Source organism: Mandrillus leucophaeus, unplaced genomic scaffold, assembly GCF_000951045.1.
Source record: "Mandrillus leucophaeus isolate KB7577 unplaced genomic scaffold, Mleu.le_1.0 Scaffold166, whole genome shotgun sequence".
NCBI lineage: Eukaryota > Metazoa > Chordata > Mammalia > Primates > Cercopithecidae > Mandrillus > Mandrillus leucophaeus.
The window spans coordinates 3,414,003-3,427,431 of NW_012101654.1; the positions used below are offsets into that span (position 1 = coordinate 3,414,003).

The window sequence follows — 13,429 nt, forward strand, 5'->3', positions numbered from 1 at the left end:
AGCCAGGTGTAGTGGTGTGTGCCTATAGTCCCAGCTACTTGGGAGGCTGAGGCAGGAGAATCGCTTGAACCTGGGAGGCGGAGGGTGCAGTGAACCGAGACCGCACCATTGCATTCTGGCCTGGGCGACAGAGCGAGACTCCGTCTCAAGAAAAATAAAAGGATCAAGTCTATATACTTAACTGTTGGTTGACAAGAATCATACCTGCCTCTGCACCCCCTCAAGTAATTATTCTGTTTTTACACTATAGAATATTTTTGGAAGCATATTACGCACCCTCTTTGGGGCATCCCAATCTACTGTCTCAGGACTGTAATTATAAGGAATTACTTAGGCTGTAAACTCCTGAGGGACGTGAATGATGCTGAAGTCCTTTTTATCACACATACGCCCCGGTAGGAGCTGAGTACCTATTTTTTGTGGTGATGGTGAACTTAAATTCCTGTGCTTGTCTGTAAATTTTTTTCTGAATGTTCTGTCTTTCATGGAGCTAAAACACAAGGATGTAATTCCTAATGTATTTATAATCCATGCTTAGCCTTTTTCTTCGAAATTCTGTTTTTAAACCTTTAAACCAAATTTATTAATTTTTTGAGAACCTGCCTCTAGTTCTGGAATCCTGAACTTTGTTTCTCTACCAAATATCTGGTGAAGGCTGAACATAATGCAATTACCACTCAGTTCCTTTTTATTCTTTACAGGGGGAATTTTTCCAATTTTTTGCCACCCTGCTTATGGAAACTTTATTTTTACCCTTTGAATATGCCCAAGGTATTGGAGCAGCATTTCTCTTTTTTTTTGAGATGGAGTTTTGCTCTTGTTGCCCAGGCTGGAGTGCAATGGCACGATCTTGGCCCACTACGACTTCTGCCTCCCAGGTTCGAGTGATTCTCCTGTCTCAGCCTCCCGAGTAGCTGGGATTACAGGCGCATGCCACCACGCCTGGCTAATTTTTGTATTTTTAGTAGAGACGGGGTTTCATCGTATTGGTCAGGCTGGTCTGGAACTCCTGACCTCAGGTGATCCACCCGCCTCGGCCTCCCAAAGTGCTGGGATTACAGGCATGAGCCACCACACCTGGGCTGGAGCAGCATTTCTAACGTGTTGCAACTATATGTGTAATATAGGTAGAAGCACACGTTAGGTAACTTGGGGAGGTGACCCAAAGTAGCCCTCCCGAATGTGAAAATTTTTTGAGTTTTCTTCTAAAAATACAGGCAAATTTAGCATTTTAATTATTACCTAACTAGATATCTAAATCTAACCTAAAAATGTTTTCAGTTATTTACAGGATGCTTTCAGTGGGGTGCGGTGGCTCACGCCTGTAATCCCAGCATTTTGGGAGGCTGAGGCAGGTGGATTACCTGAGGTCAGGAGTTCAAGACCAGGCTGGCCAACATGGCAAAACCTCATCTCTACTGAAAATACAAAAATTAGCCAGGTGTGGTGATGCATGCCTGTAATCCTAGCTACTTGGGAGGCTGAGGCAGGAGAATCACTTGAACCCGGGAGGCAGAGGTTGCAGTGTACCGAGATGGCCCCATTGCACTCCAGCCTGGGCAACAGAGCAAAACTCCGTCTCAAAAAAAAATTATTTGCAGGATGCTTTTGTTCTGTGTCTTCCTAGTTTCAGAAAGTTAGATTAAATCGAAATGAGCTGGTGCCATCTAGTAAGTGCTGTAAGGACAGAGGAAAAGCTTCCCTTCTGTCCTCTCTGAAGGTTCCCTGAAATGACTGACAGTAGACAGATTAATAGGAGAAAAGGCATAGAAATGTATTAATGTGAATAAGCATAGGACCCACATAAAATAAGAGACTCCAAGAAAGGCCACATGGTTGGAAGTTTTTATACCCTTTTCATGGGAAGGAGGGAAGTGGGGAGGTGGGTAGGCAATCATGATTTAGTAGTAAGTGATTTCTAGGAGAAATGAAGGGACCCAGGAGGTAGACGTTATCTTGTTAATAATTCTTGGGAACTGAATGGGACTTGTAAGTTATGGGAAGGTGAAGGGTAGAACTCTGCCTGTGACCAAAGGTTTTGACAACTTTTATTATCTTCTCTGGTGGTTAAGTCTTTCCTGGTTATTTGGGGAAAGCAGGAGAAGATCAGAAAGTCCTTGGCTCTGAAGCAGCTTCTAAGGCATGCTTGTGCAGCTTGCAGCCTGTGGGCCACAAGCAGCCCAGGACAGCTTTGAATGTGGCCAACACGAATTTGTAAACTTCCTTGAAACACTATGAGATTTTTTGTTTGTTTAAGCTCATCAGCTCCCGTTAGTGTTCGTGTATTTTTGCATGGCCCAAGACAATTCTTCTTCCAGTGTGACCCAAAGAAGTCAAAAGATTGGACACCTCTGTTCTAAGCCTTCCAGTTGCCTTTAATTCAAAATGCTCAGGCCGGGTGCGATGGCTCATGCCTGTAATCCCAGCACTTTGGGAGGCTGAGGTGGGTGTATCACATGGTCAGGAGTTCAAGACTAGCCTGGCCAACATGGTGAAACCCCGTCTCTACTAAGAAATACAAAAATTAGCCGGCCATGGTGGCTTGCGCTTGTAATCCCAGCTATTCAGGAGGCTGAGGTGGGAGAATTGCTTGAACCCGAGAGGCAGAGGTTACAGTGAGCTGAGATCATGCCACTGCACTCCAGCCTGGGCGACAGAGCAAGACTCCATCTCAAGAAAAAAAAAAAATGCTTAGTGTACCAAAGCACCATACTTGGGATCTCGTTCTCTGTGCCCTGACAGTGCTGTATGTAGGCAATTTACCTTTTCTCTCTTGGGATCAGAATGTTTTAAGGACTTAGCCTTTACATGTGGTATGAATAGCAATCATTTTTGTTTTGTAACTTATTTTTTTATCCACTATCTTACGGGCTATGTTGGTAAATATTGGGAAGAGACAACCAGGATACTGTTGGAGATGGCACATGGCAGTGTTTTTAGCCTAGGGTCATCTGTTCTGTTACAGACAGGTCAGTTACTTGTCTCATAGAGGAAATTAAAAAGGTCTCCAATCCACCTGGTTTTTCTCTGTTACTGTCTCAGAGGAATATCACTAAAGAACTTTTGCAGTGAAGGAAGGTGACTCACAATATTGTTTTAGTATATCACCAGCACTGGAATTTATGTCCTGTGCAAAAGAACCTAGAATTCCACATAGCTCTTGGTCCCTGCCCAGGCCTTTTCTGCATCATCCAGCACACTTCATTTTCACTGCAGATGTGTCTGTGGGCTCAAACGCCGGGGTCTGGGGAGGGTTAGGCTCTGGGTTTGCTTGGCAGTAGTTTGCTGAGGAAGTTCTCCCTCACTCAGATTCTCTTCCTTCAGAACAGGGACTTCTGTTCATCACGCAATAAGCAGGGAATTATTCATTTTGCTTGGGGTTTTTACCCATTGTTATGACTTCTACTCTTTTCCTGAGTAGAAATAATTCAATTATGAGTTCAGGAATTTTCTGCCCAAGCCAGTTCATCCCTCAGTGGCAAAGCAGGCTCCCAGAGGCACTCATTTCATCCCACACTTGCCTTGAAGTTAAAAGCTCCAACCCCTGGACTTTGTTTGTTTTTTTGTTTTGCAGAATTTTCTCTTTTTATCATTTCATTGAGCACACTGAGAAAATGAGGAGGGAATTTTTGAGGCAGGTAGTTTCAGTCATTGATGCCATCTGCTCCTGCGGGCAGACCTGATAAGATTTGCCCACATCATCCTCATTGAGTACATGTCCCTTTTTTTCGGTCCTTGCAATGAAACATACTTCTTAAAGGGGGAAAAAAAAATACCTGTTATTTTATCATCACACACTTTGCTAATTAATTAGTTTCTCTTTCCTCCACCCCCCACTGCTGCATATGCACGTGTGTATGCAAATACACAACATGCGTGTCTAATGACTAATAAAGAGGTGAATCAAAAGGACTGGATAACTGCAGACTCCAAACAGTAGCTGCAATATATATGGTGCTTGATAAGCACATCTTTCTTTTTCTGTTAAAATGTAGCTGCCTCTTTCTGACCCAGTAATACCACACAAGGGCTTCTTGTTAACACAAAAGAACTACATTTTCACTGACTTCATATAACCTTCCAGACTTTTACCAAAAAAGATCCATAAGATTTTCTGGCTAAAGAATAGTGTACGTGTGCTGAATTTCTTTGCGTAAAATCTGTTAGAGACCAAAAACCCATACCCCCCAAAATCGTTGAGAAACATAGATGCTTCCGGAGTATGGGCCTCTTGTGTGCTCCGGAACTCCCCGTTGCCTGCGAGGGTGAGATTAGAGACTCTGGGCCACGAGCTTTAGGAAAAGGGACAAGAGGCCTGCTGAGTAGAGCATTAGTTTGTTCCTTTTAGGTTGTATTCTGAAACAAATTTAAAAATGAGAGATTCAAGCAAAATTACTACGGAAGTCTTGGGCAAAGATACTGGGGATTATTTTTTAAATAAGACAGACATCGTTTACAAAAAGTTTCTGAAACAAAAAAGTTCTGTCCTGACTATATCTAGGCTTCTGTATCCTTCTCTTCTTTATCATAGTGACATGTAGAAATTGAATGAGTATTTTCTTTTACTTTGATTTTCCCACTAATTTCTGAAAATTTTAAATTCCTACCCTAGGAATTCAACTCCTGCAGAAAACTCACATACTCCTGGCTGACACTGAACAATTCAGGGTTATTCTTTCTTAGTCCCACTGCTGAGTTCTTCCTGCTAGTACTTTATGAGATAGCCAGAATCCCTGGTCGCGGCTGTGCCTGTCATGTGGCTCAGAACTGCTTTATGCTAAATCATCAGAGGTGTTCACATATGTTGCTATATCACTTGATGCATGTAGCTCCATAATCGTTGGAACAAGAAATGGCATTATTTGTATAGAATTTAATCTTTTTTGAAAGAGTCATTCGCCTTTGCACATGACAGTAATCTCATTATAACTTTGCATCTGCATTAAAAGAAGTCCTGGCCGGGCGCAGTGGCTCACGCCTGTAATCCCAGCACTTTGGGAGGCCGAGGAGGGTGGATCACCTGAGGTTGGGAAGTTGAAACCAGCCTGACCAACATGGAGAAACCCCGTCTCTACTAAAAATACAAAATTAGCCGGGTATGGTGGCGCATGCCTGTAATCCCAGCTACTCGGGAGGCTGAGGCAGGAGAATCACTTGAACCTGGGAGGCGGAGATTGCAGTGAGCTGAGATCGCGCCATCGCACTCCAGCCTGGGCAACAAGAGTGAAACTCTGTCTCAAAAAAAAAAAAAGAAGTCCCTGAGAGTTAACTTGTAAACATTTGGATTCATTCTTGCCTCAGATAGAGCCCATCTCGTAGACAGATGGGGAGTGCCCCAAGTTGCTTGCTGAGTCCCTGAGCAGTCTCCGAAAGCATCATCGTCTAGGTCAGCTCTGCAGGGGCAACAACCCACTTTCCTGTTGGGGAAAGCCACCTTGCAGTACAATTCAAAAAAATCTTATTTTAAAAATAAATACAAGAATGGTGCGGTTCAGATGAGGAGCTCTGGAAATTTCATGTCATCACCTTTATTTCTAAAATATTGCAATGATGCTTCTGTCCTAAGAAGCTTGAAACACCGTCGTCTTTGTTACTACTTTGACTGTTTATGTTAGTGCTTTGCCTTTTGGTTGCCTTGTGTGCCCAAAGCTGCTCTCCAGAGAACGTCATCTCAGTTTCCTGATCACAAGCAGGGTTTTCCCTGAGATGGACCTAGGTGTTGAATGCCCAGAGCGCATTTAGTATGTGCACGAATCCTCTAGCTTCCCCCCCACCCCCGCCCCATAAAAGAATCTGATTCACCAGGATGTTTTTGATTCTTTTATGTAATTTTTCATTTCCTGGTTGTGACAGATTTTTTTCCATTTTCTATTCATCTGTAACTGCTTTGGCTCAGCCCTTTGTCTCCCTACTTTCTGCTCTGCAGCTAACTTCATGAGAAAGTCCTGGGTTCCCTGGGTCTGGAAACCTGTCTTGTCCCAGGAGACGCACTCCAGTTTTCAACAGAGGTGAAAGAGCCTCAGCCACCTCAGAATGTTATGGTAGCAGCATCAAAATCATGACCATGCATGAATAAGGGGTATTGTAATGTGCGTGCTGATAGAGCCTGGGGACCACTGAATTCTAGCCCCACCTCTGAAATATGTGCTCATCAGGGCAGAGCATTTTCTTTAAGTTCCACCCAGCTTCTCTGCAAAGTGGGCCACTTTGGTTCTAGATTTCAGAGATCTCTGTATAAACCAGATTACGATTTTAGGGTCTTAGGGAGAAAAAAAAATGTCATAAATCTTATTAATACTAATAGCTTTTGTTTTACCAGCAAGAAATAAGTAAATTGCTCACATTGGGATAAGATAAACCTTTTAATAGCTATTTCTTATAGTCACTGAGTAGTTTGTAAGTGGGCATTGAATTTCCAGTGTGGAAATTACGCTGAAAAAACTGTCTCCCAGCAGGGGTATTTTCTTTTCTAAGCCCCACAACATCATCAAATGGCGAATAAGAGTCAGCGTTCTCATATGCTTGTGTGTCCTTTGTGTGAACCTTATCTGCCCAGTAGTGCCCAGAAATCAAAGGAATATAAACTAAAGCTTTGTTTTCTATGTGTTTTTTACTTTTGGCATTTATAAACTCTCTGAGTCATCCCTGGGAGTGGAGGACACGGCAGTGGGACCAGCACTTATATGAATATACAGTCATAGGTTTTATTGTCTTGCTTTCTCTTTAAAGAAAAAGGAAGTTCTACAAGTCTCATTATGGAAATACTGGAATTGGAGATACATATTTAATATGCCAACTTTATTATATCATGATTTCTACCTAATTTGATTGTGTTTCAGGAAACTACAATTTCCATTCATGTGACAAACACCTGTTTTTAATAGAATCCATCTTCTTCAGAGAAATAGGTGGTTGTATTCATGAGCTAAAACATGAATATATGGGCTGGGCACTGTGGTTCACGCCTGTAATCCCAGCACTTTGAGAAGCCGAGGCGGGCAGATCACCTGAGGTCGGGAGTTCGAGACCAGCCTGACCAACATGGAGAAATCCCGTCTCTACTAAAAATACAAAATTAGCCGGGTGTGGTGGCACATGCCTGTAATCCCAGCTACTCGGGAGGCTGAGGCAGGAGAATCGCTTGGACCCAGGAAGCAGAGGTTGCAGTGAGCCGAGATCATGCCATTGCACTCCAGCCTGGGCAACAAGAACGAAACTGCATCTCAAAAAAAAAAAAAGAAAGAAAGAAAAAACCATGAATATATTTTTTGTTACATTTGCTCAGTGTCTGTATTTGTTAAACTACTGAAGACAGTAGCCTTGCTGAGTGACAGTTTAAAGAGGGCTGCGTCCTTGTGCTGACCCTCTCTCCTCTGTTTCAGAGGTGGTAGCCCAGTGGTGCACACAGGGGGACTTGCTGGCAGTCGCTGGGATGGAACGGCAGACCCAGCTTGGTGAGCTTCCCAATGGCCCCCTTCTGAAGAGTGCCATGGTCAAGTTCTACAATGTTCGTGGGGAGCACATCTTCACACTGGACACTCTCGTGCAGGTAAGGATGTTCTCTGGAAACAAGTAAATTTTCATCTGTATCTGCTTTCAGGGAGTGGCATCACTATGTTGGTATTCCCCCAATTTCTGTTAAATACTAGTGAATGGGTTATTATAATTATTGTTGACAAATTTTATTTTAATCTTTTTTTACCTTAGTTAGGTTGTGGTGTTTAAACCAGGAGAAATAAGGGAGAAAGCAGTTTTTGCCTTTTAACCAGAATGCTTTATTCCATTTCCCAGTCAAATGAGCATATAGTGAAGAAGCAGAGTAAGCTGGTGTTTATTATCAGTCTGAAGTAGAAATCGGAAACTTGCAGAAGTGATTGCTGAATCTTCACTTATTCACTTTTAGGAAAGGAAGAGTAATTTTCTTTTCTACTCTTAGTGAGTTCTTAGCAGGACTTTCCGTTACAAAGGACAGATTAACAAGAGAAAAACAAACAGAAGTTTAATAACATGTACATCTCCTGCATACACGGGAGTTAACCCAAAGAAATGAGTAAGTCTTTAGAGCAGCTCAAAAAATTGTCTTAGACTACAGGCTCAAATGCTTCACAGAAACAGAAAGAAGGGTGATGTTCGTTCTGCAGATTTAAGCCAATGCCTTCTCTTTTTTTTTAAGTTTCCAGAAATCCAGTCATCCTTCTCTTCCTGGTGCCGAGAGAGACCGTTACATGTGTAGATTTCTTTTTTTCTTTTTTTTTTTTTTTTTTTTTTTTTTGAGACGGAGTCTCACCAGGCTGGAGAGCAGTGGCGTGGAAATCTCGGCTCACTGCAAGCTCCGTCTCCCGAGTTCACACCATTCTCCTGCCTCAGCCTCCCCAGTAGCTGGGACTACAGGTGCCCGCCACCACACCTGGCTAATTTTTTGTATTTTCACTAGAGACAGGGTTTCACTGTGTTAGCCAGGATGGTCTTGATCTCCTGACCTTGTGATCCGCCCGTCTTGGCCTCCCAAAGTGCTGGGGTTACAGGCATGAGCCACCACACCTGGCCTGCCTTTCCCTTTTAAACTGTTCTTCACTTTGTAGCCACAGTCTTTGTAAAATCACAAGTCAGATCAGTAGCTTCTTACTGTCCTTAGGATAAAGTTAAAAAACTCATTATGCCTTAAAAAGATCACCATAATCTGGTCCTCCATCCTCTTTAGAATTAGCTCTTACCACAGCCAGATTTTCTTTATAGATGTAATTTATCTTACAAAAGGGTAACTCTTCAGAGTTTACCCTGTGTCCTTTTTTTTTTTTTTTTTTTTTTTTGAGATGGAGTTTTGCTCTTGTTGTCCAGACTGGAGTGCAATAGCACCATCTCAGCTCACTGCAACCTCCTCCTCCCGGGTTCAAGCAATTCTCCTGCCTCAGCCTCCTGAATAGCTGGGATTACAGGCACCCGCCACCACGCCCAGCTAATTTTTGTATTTTTTTTAGTAGAGACGGGTTTTTGCCATGTTGGCCAGGCTGGTATTGAACTCCTGACCTCAGGTGATCCACCTGCCTCAGCCTTCCAAAGTGCTGGGATTACAGGTATAAGCCACCACTCCTGGCCTACCCTGTGTCTTTACCCTATGTGTATCTCAAAATAACCAGCTCGAAATTATCCTTATGCCAAAGAGGCAGATTTGTGGTGGCTTATTCTGGTCTCCTACGGTCATATTTGGGAAGCATGTCCTGAACCCTGTCACACTCTGATTTTGTGTTTGTTATGCCAGTGATGAACCTTTATATTTTAACTAAATTTTTGTTAAGCAGTAATTTTAAAAGCTTAGAAGTCTTTAAGAAAGTATACACAGATGGGCCCCCTTTCTATTTGTTTTTATTTCCCAGAAATCTTTAGGCCACCTTATGTTTGGGTCAGTTATAGTGGAGGATTATTTCTCAGCAGCACGTAATAGAGGCATGCCTGGGAGGGAGTTGACAGTGGAGGTGATAATAAACAAGAATCTGTGTCCTAACATTACTCGGCTCATCAGAGAGGCAGGGATAGCAGATATGGGGAAATCTGTAATTAGATGCAGGCATTAAATATTTAAATATATTTTTTCTTTTAATTGTGGTAAAATACATATAACATAAAATTTATCATCTTAACCATTTTTAAGTGTACTGTTTTATAGTGTCGAATATATTACATTATTTTACAACTAATTTCCAGCACCTTTTCATCTTACAAAATGAAAACTCTTTAGCTATTAAACAACTACTCCCTGTTTCTCCCTCTTCCCAGTCCATGAGAAGCACCATTTTACTATCTTTTCTATGAGTTTGACTCTACAATCCTCATGTAAGTGGAATTATGCAACATGTTGACAAACCAAATTCTGGGCAGTATTTAAAGAGGTTTATTCTGAGCCAAATATGAGCAACCATGGCCTAGGACACAGTCACAAGAGGTTCTGAGAATATGTGCCTTAGGTAGTCAGGTCACGGCTTGGTTTTGTACGTTTCAGGGAGACAGAAGTTACAGACAAAGACATACATCAGTATTCGTAAGACACATGTTGGTTAAACCTGTGGAAGGATAGGACATCTTGAAATGGGGCCACACACATGTCACAGGTGGATTCAAAGATTTTCTGATTGGCAGTTGGTTGAAAGAGTTAAGCTTTGCCTAAAGGGTTGAAGTCAGGAGAAACAAGTGCTTGAGTTAAGGTAAGGGGGTTGTGGAAGCCAATGTTCTTGTTCCCCGCCGCAACCTCCCTGCGCCCTGCCAGACGGAGGTCTTGCCCTGTCCCACAGGCTGGAGTGCAGTGCCGCCATCTCAGCTCACTGCAACCTCCGCCTCCTGGGTTTAAGCAGTTCTCCTGCTTTCACTGTGTTGGCCAGGCTGGTCTTGAACTCCTGACCTTGTGATCTGCCCTCCCAAAGTGCTAGAATTACAGGCAGGAGCCACTGCGTCCGGCCCCAAGGTTCTTGTTATGCAGATGAAACCACTTAAGTAGCAGGCTTCACGGTGAATAAATGGTAAATGTCTCCTTTTAGACCTTAAAAGGTATTGGACTCTTGGTTAAATGTCTCCTGGATCAAGAAAAGACCTAGGAAAGGAAGGACATTCTCTACAAAATGCAAATTTCCCCCACGAGAGATGATTTTGCAGGGTTTTGCCATTTGCAGGTTTTGCCGTTTCAAAACATATCAACAAAATATATTTGGGGGTAAAATACTTTGATTTCCTTTAGGCCCGCCATCCGTTGTATGATGCTATGTCAGAATCAGGTTGGAATTTGGTATTTTATTGCTACAAAGAGTCTTAGTTTTATCAGTCTTACCTCTATTTTAATGTTAATGTTGGTCAGTTGTGCCTAAATCCCAAAGGGATGGGGGCAATATAAGGACCATGTCCAATCTTCCTTCCTGTCATAGCCTGAACTAGTTTTCTTTTGAGACGGAGTCTCGCTCTGTCGCCCAGGCTGGAGTGCAGTGGCACGATCTCGGCTCACTGCAAGCTCCGCCTCCCAGGTTCATGCCCCGAAGTAGCTGGGACTACAGACGCCCGCCACCATGCCCGGCTAGTTTTTTGTATTTTTTAGTAGAGACGGGGTTTCATCCTGTTAGCCAGGATGGTCTCGATCTCCTGACCTCGTGATCCGCCCACCTCGGCCTCCCAAAGTGCTGGGATTACAGGCTTGAGCCACCGCGCCCAGCCGGAACTAGTTTTCTAGACTCCTTTGGGATCCCCTTGGCCAAAAGAAGGCCCATTCTGTAGGTTGGGTGGCTTAGAATTTTATTTTTGGTTTACAAGTGTTTATCTTTTTCTGACTGGCTTATTTCACTTAGCATAATGTCCTTAAGGTTCATCCATGTTGTACCATGTGTCAGAATTTTCTTTCTTTTTAAGGCTGAATAATATTTTATTGTATGTATATACCACATTTTGTTTACCCATTGATGAACTTTTGGGTTCCTTCCGTCTTTCGGCTCTTGTGAATAATTCTTCTGTGAACATGGGTGTACACATATCTCTTTGAGACCCTGCTTTTCAAGTCTTCCGGATTTGTGCCCAGAAGTGGACTTGCTGGATCATATGGTAATTCTATTTTTAATTTTGTGAGGAACTGCCATACTGTTTTTTCATAGCAGCTTGTTAACAGAAAGACTAGTAAAATACTTTAAAGAGGTTTATTTTGAGCCAGTATGAGTGACCCTGGCCCAGCAAAACAGTCTCAAGAGGTCCTGAGAAAGTGCACCCGAAGCAGTTGAATTACAGTTTGGTTTTGTGCATTTCAGGGAGGCAAGAGTTACAGGCAAAGACATAAATCAACATGTGGAAGGTATTCGTTGGCTCAGCCTGAAAATGTGGAATATTTTGAAGCCAGGAGAAGTAGAGGAGTGGAGTATACAAGTCAGGTAGATTCAGAGATTCTTTAATCTAGTTAGTTAAAGCAACAAAATTTGATCTAGGACTTGGGAGTCAGCAGAAAGGAATATTTTAAGTTAAAACATTCGGATGCTATGTCAGAGTCAGCCAAAATATGGCCCATTTAGTGAGATTGATGGCCTGTAGGCATGGCTTAAGGCTTGCCTTGCATGACCTTAGGTATTGTTTAGAATTTGTTATCTTATTTCCATCAAGAGTCTTTTGTCAGTCTTATGATCTCTATTTTAACTTTTACTCAGGTCAGTTGGACCTAAATTCCAGACGGGGAGAAGTATAATGAGGTGTGTCCAACCTCCCTTTCTGTCATAGCTAGGAATTTTTAAAAGTTTTTCTGGGGTTTCCTTGGCCAAGAGAGGCTCCATTCAGTCGACAGGGGGCTTAGGATTTTATTTTTGCTTACAAGCTGCACCATTTTACATTTTCACTAACATTACACAATGATTTTAGTTTTTCCACATCCTTGCCAATATTGTCATTTTTCTGGGATTTTTTTTGGAGTAACCATCCTCTTGGATGTTAGGTGATATCTCATTGTGGTTTTGATTTGCATTTCCCTTAGGATTAATAATGTAGATTAGTGATGTTGTTGCATATCTTCTTTGGAGAAATGTCTGTTCAAGTCCTTTGCCCATTTTTCAATCAGGTTATTTGGGTTTTTGTTTTTAAGAAGTGGGATTAAACTATGTCTTTGGGCAGTATAGTATCTCCTTGAGCAAATAAGCCTATTTGTTCATTCATTTGTTCAAGCATCCAGCCAAGATATTTTGAGGAGCTACTGTGTGGCTGCCACTGAACTCTGAGTACTGGTGTTTTCGAGCTGAACAAGGAAGACGTGATCCATACCTCCTAGGAGCTCACAGCTAGTGAAGGAAGACAGACAAGTGATGACACAGAAATGCTTTTGATTTTGAAGTAGAACTATTTACCTGGTGCTTTGATAACCTGGAGGAAAGGACTCTTACACCTGCCCTTTGTGGGTATTTTTCCACCTCTGCCTGAACTCTTTTCTCACCCTGTATTCCTCAGACCGTTTCAACCACTCTTACAGCTTTAATTCCAATCTCAGTGAAGGTCTGAAGCCTAAGGAAACAGGCCTGTATAGACCCACCTGCTTACCTCACAAACCCACTAGCCATCTCATAAGCATTGCACATGCAACATGCCCAAATCTCAGAACACTCCACCACGTAGATAATGCTCCTTTTTCAGATCGTGGTCCAGCTGCTCAAGCCAGAAGTCACAGTCAGCCTGTCCACTGAATCCCAGTGAGTATTTTTACCTCCTAGATATCTTCATGTCTACATCCTTTTGTCTTCATTGGCCACCACCTTAATCCAAGCCACCCTCATCTTAGCTGCAGTGTTTGAGCCATGCCTTTCCCTTTCTCTTCTTTTCTTTTTTTTTTTTTTCTGATGGAGTTTCACTCTTGTTGCCCAAGCTGGAGTGCAATGTTGCAATCAGCATTCACTGCAACCTCTGCCTCCCAGATTCAAGGATTCTCCTG

General features: G+C 42.6%; 1 protein-coding gene across 1 annotated transcript in view; it reads left to right on the plus strand.

Moving 5' to 3' along the window:
• TULP4 (tubby like protein 4) overlaps positions 1 to 13,429 on the plus strand; it is a 259,230-nt gene that overhangs the window by 202,461 nt on the left and 43,340 nt on the right. Inside the window, exon 7 of the mRNA XM_011976427.1 lies at positions 7,383 to 7,549. Coding sequence (XP_011831817.1) covers positions 7,383 to 7,549 — 167 coding nt within the window. The remainder of the gene's footprint in view (positions 1 to 7,382; positions 7,550 to 13,429) is intronic.